General features: G+C 41.3%; 1 protein-coding gene across 2 annotated transcripts in view; it reads right to left on the bottom strand.

Annotated features, from left to right (window-relative positions):
• Window positions 1–4,678, bottom strand: part of TRIM54 (tripartite motif containing 54) — a 15,117-nt gene that overhangs the window by 2,735 nt on the left and 7,704 nt on the right. For both annotated transcript variants that reach the window (XM_015814817.1, XM_015814818.1), the window contains exons 3-7: window positions 4,051–4,222; window positions 2,954–3,049; window positions 2,192–2,425; window positions 1,938–1,960; window positions 479–603 (exon numbers count right to left, since the gene is read on the bottom strand). In XM_015814817.1, coding sequence (XP_015670303.1) covers window positions 479–603; window positions 1,938–1,960; window positions 2,192–2,425; window positions 2,954–3,049; window positions 4,051–4,222 — 650 coding nt within the window. The remainder of the gene's footprint in view (window positions 1–478; window positions 604–1,937; window positions 1,961–2,191; window positions 2,426–2,953; window positions 3,050–4,050; window positions 4,223–4,678) is intronic.

Genomic DNA, 4,678 nt, shown 5'->3' with positions numbered 1-4,678 from the left:
AGGGAGCCCCATGTAGAGAGCGTTACAGTAGTCCAGGCGGGAGGTGACAAGAGCATGAGTGACTGTGTGTAAGGCGTCCCGGTCCAGAAAAGGCCGCAACTGGTGAATCAGGCGAACCTGATAAAACGCCCCCCTGGTCACGGCCGACAGATGGTCATCTAAAGTCAGCCGTGAATCCAGGAGGACTCCCAAGTTGCGCTTGGGTGGTTCTCTTTGAAATAATCTAAAAATTCCATCTATACCCCCTCCACCAATAATCCCATGGCTCCTTCTTCTCCATTCTTCAAATCACTGATCGTTGCAATGCCCCTTTCCTTATATACAGGCTTTTTCACCCTAGAGAGTTAGAGTTAAGGTTTCAGTTCCTTGGTGACAAATCACTTCTTAGACAGGGAATGTGTAACTTAATGAAAAACTAAAAAGAATGGCACTCAAATGGAGGAACAGCGGCAAGATGTTTCAGTCCAGCCACTCTCACCTGTCTGAAATTCAATAGTTCTCAGCATTTCAGCAACATGATCTACATTGATAGAGAAATGGTCCATGTTTTCATAGCCAGGCTCAGGTCGGCTACTCATGGACACCTTGGACATATCCGTGATCCTGTAGAAAAGAGGCACGGTGAAGTCAATCTGATGCATATCTCCTTCCACCAAAAGAGTAGAGATAGGAACTGGCAGTAGGCAGCAGAAGATTCCTTTCTCTCCAAAATGACACAACAGTATGAATGTGTTTGGCTATTTTTGACTCCTCCCTTCTTTCTCTATTCTGCTTCCAGCGAATAATGAACTAAAGACGTCAACTGAAATGGCTTCAAAACTGTCCCCACCAAGATCCTGGAAAGTATGATTCCAGCTGCGCATAGCATTTTTCTAAGGCCAGGTATCATGGCTTATTGCTGCCAATTGTGACTTCTATCAAAATGTTCTATAAATCTAAGTAAGGTTAAACTTAGGGGAGAAGCACGAAGAAGAGCTCTCTATTATTTCAAAACATATGAAGTATATGTTTATGTGTTTGTGTAGGAAACAAATATTTGAAAGCTATAAGAAAATATGTTTTCTGCTATTGTTTTCATTTCTCTGTCCTATAGAGAAATTGTGTGGTTTGATCTACTGTTAATACTAACTTACAGCAGCATCTTACTGAAAGCGAACAGAAGGCAAAGTTGTTTCTTCAGTTTTGGGCTTAATATTTAGTTGACAAAGTTTCTTCAGCCTTAGACATAATACTTAGTTACCGAAATCTATGTTGAGAAAGATTCCTGTGTGACTCAGAAGCTGGCTCCAGAATTGTAAGCTTGGATATGATTCAGAATAAAGTTAACATATCAACCTGCAAAATCTACAGCACTGACTAATCCTGAATCCAGAAAGAATCCCACTGCTGTGGTTGTTTAAGGAGGAGAGGAAGATTCCAGCGAGCCTAAAATAGCAAATCACAAATTTGTGGGCTTCGGAGAGACAGACACCAGCCTAACTGGATCAAAGAACAGAGTATGAATTACTCAGAAGTGAATCTCTGTTTAACTTTGCTGTTGATTAACCTGTTAACTATTTTTTCTTCATGTATATAATGTATGACATATCAGACTGGGTTGCAATTAGATGCAGCAGTTTATAAATCTTGGACCTGTTTCGTAAGAGGGAAAGCTGTTGTTGTTACAATACATTTGTCACTGTAGAACTAGGGGGGAATAATATGTGGTTTTGTTTTTTGTCCATTTAACTCCCATTTTTAATTGTCTAGTTTTGTTTTGTCCTTGTTAATCTTTTTTTTAAAATTTTGTGTTTTAATCTTCTGAATAAAATAAAAAAGTACGCAAAAAAAAGTGAATTTCTAATATCTTGAGTGTTACTGTTGAGTGCCAGTTGGGCCACTGAAGGATGATATTAAAACTCAGGGCCTGGATCTTTGCTCCTGTTGCTTCTACTCACTTTTTGATCAGCTCCTTTGACTGCTGCAAGAAAGAAAGAGAGAATCTTCAGCATCAATGAAGCAGAAAAGAACTATATCCCCAAGTTTTAAACCACTGAATCTTCCATGTTGCAAGTACGGTCCTGCTTCTCTCCTTCCCTTACCTGTTCATCCTTAAGAAAGCTGTCAGTATATCCTGCTTCTTGCTGATTGACTTAAACTGGCTCCAGGCTTGCCCTGGTCCCCCACCCTGTCCTGCCACACCTGTATGCACCTGCAGATAGAGGGCCATCTGGGGTTCCTCCATGGACTGGATGGCTGACTCAACCAGCTTAGAGGAGACCTCAAGGTGGTCTCCATATTGCCGGATGAGCCCCCGCACCCTTTGGACTTTTTCCTCTTGCTCTCGTCCAATTTCTTGCAACAGCTCTTTTTTGCGTTCCTCCAGGATGCTGTACAAAGAGTCAAAGCGCAGACCAAGATGCTGCTTCTGTCGCCGAGCATTATCCTACCAGGGATGGAATGCATGAGCTATTATTTTAAAAGTTCTATTTCCACCACATTAAAGTTAACTAAATGGCATAATGAGGTCAATAAATACTACAAGTGTACGTTTCCCTGTTTTTCCTCTTATTTGCTCCCAGAAGGCTCCAACTTTTCTCCAACTTTCATATGGGAGAAAGAAGGAAGCTTATAGGTAGTCCTCAACTTACGACCACAATTCAGTCCAACATGTCCATTGCTAAGCAAAGCAGTTGTTAAGTAAGTTGCACTGCATTTTTTTTGGCAAGTTGTTAAGCAAATCATTGCAGTTGTTAAGTGAATAATAATATCAGTTGCCAAGCACCTGAATCTTGATCATGTGACCATGGGGATGCTGCAACAGTCATAAGTCATTTTTCCCCGTGCCATTGTAACTTTGAGCAGTCACTAAATGAATAGTTGTAAGTCAAGGATTACCTGTATTGGCGTGTCGTGCAGAAATAAATATCTCTAGAGAGCATCCAAAAAGTAAATTGAATGATTTTATGCTCACCTCAATAGTTTTACAGATCTCTTCCATTTGGGTGATGATGGCTTGGATACGGTCATTCCCTGCCACTAACATGGCAATGCCATCACTCAACTCTCCCTGCAGACATAGGAAGGGGAAACTTAATGGCTGGGCTCACACTATTCAACGAAATGCAAGGAATAAAACAGGTATTCATAAAGCCTGTCACGCCTTAGCAAATATACAAGCTTACTGTAATAGACATATTGTAATGGCCTAGTTCACATTGCTCATTAAGGCAATACTCCAAACCACAAACTACTCAAATTCATTTGAGACTTGAAATGTCTCACTTAAAGATATGCACAGAGGCTACATTCTGAGACTATGCCTTGATGAGCCATACACTAATATGCTGCATGAACTTACCTTATGGCTCATCAGGGCTTAGTCTCCGAGTCAATTTCCCCCCAAAGTCTAGCTCTACGTATATCTTCAAGAAGACAGGAAGATTATAGTGCAGGGCCCGTGGACATGTTTCTGCTTCTGTTGCATGATTGTGCAGCCAACATAATGAGTAACAGGTCAGATGTAGTAATTCTAGGGAATCTTCCCTCTTGAGATCAAGGAAGAGGATAATGCAAGTCATAAGGCGACTGAAAGCCCCACCCTGGATGGGCTCTTGTCCAGGAAAACAAGGAAGTAATATGGAAGGGAAGCAGCAGAGAAGAGGAAAAACCCCAATCAACACTACCTGGGTGCTCATGATCCAGGCATTTTCTTCCATACCCATAAACACACCTGACACATGAATAGGTTATTTGTGGTCCTGGAAATTCCCCTATGTGACAGCTGACTTGGAAACCAATGTTTTAAGACATAATATCAGCTCAGGATCACAATGCTGTTAATTGCTAAATTGGGCACCAGCATCTAATATGTGTAACAGTTTCTCCCCCACAAGACTCAGACTATTTTTGCTCTTTTGGACAAGAGCAAAAATAGTCTGAGTCTTGTGGGGGAGAAACTGTTACGCATGTTAGATGCTGGTGCCCAATTTAGCAAACTATGAGCAGAAAAAAGACAGGATCTTCTCCTTTCATTTCCCCTCTTTCTCTCCCCACCACCACTCCTTGTACCTTTTGGCGCTTATAAATGTTGGTCAGAGGAGCCACTTCACAGTCTTTGTGGGCTCCAAAGACTTTGCACATAGAGCAGGTTGGAACCTCACAGTTCAAGCAGTATATGTTGATCTTTTCATCTTCATGTTCTTCACACATCAGCTGCTGCTCTGCCTTGGCATGGAGAGGCCTGGCCACAGCATAAACAGAGATTGAGAGAGATGTTGAATGATCTACCCTGGCTCAAAAACCTTTCTATTTTTCTTAAGGTCATCATGTCAGATAAGAACAGAGGTGCTCCTTTTTGAAATAGTGCAGCATGCCAAGAGGTCCAATTTTTATTTCCAAAGGAAAATATTTTAGCTCTTTGTGTCCCAAACAGACATTCAGGTAAAGGTGGGAAGCAAGGAAAGCTTAGGATCTGAGATGGAGATGGATTTCAGTTTGGTTCCATGAAAAACATGCAGTGACCAAGAGATAGCCAAGGCTTTGGTTCTACCATCAATGCTTAGCTACCATGATCCTTCCTTTGATTGATGATAGCAATGCAATGTTAGTGTAATCAGCATATTTGATAGCTTTATGTGATTCAAATTATTGATGAGGTTAACCATTTTCTTGGTACGGTGTTTAGATTAGGTTAGGC

This window comes from Protobothrops mucrosquamatus, unplaced genomic scaffold, assembly GCF_001527695.2.
Source record: "Protobothrops mucrosquamatus isolate PMUCROS unplaced genomic scaffold, P.Mucros_1.0 scaffold286, whole genome shotgun sequence".
Classification (NCBI taxonomy): domain Eukaryota; kingdom Metazoa; phylum Chordata; class Lepidosauria; order Squamata; family Viperidae; genus Protobothrops; species Protobothrops mucrosquamatus.
This window is presented reverse-complemented; position numbering and strand designations above follow the sequence as displayed.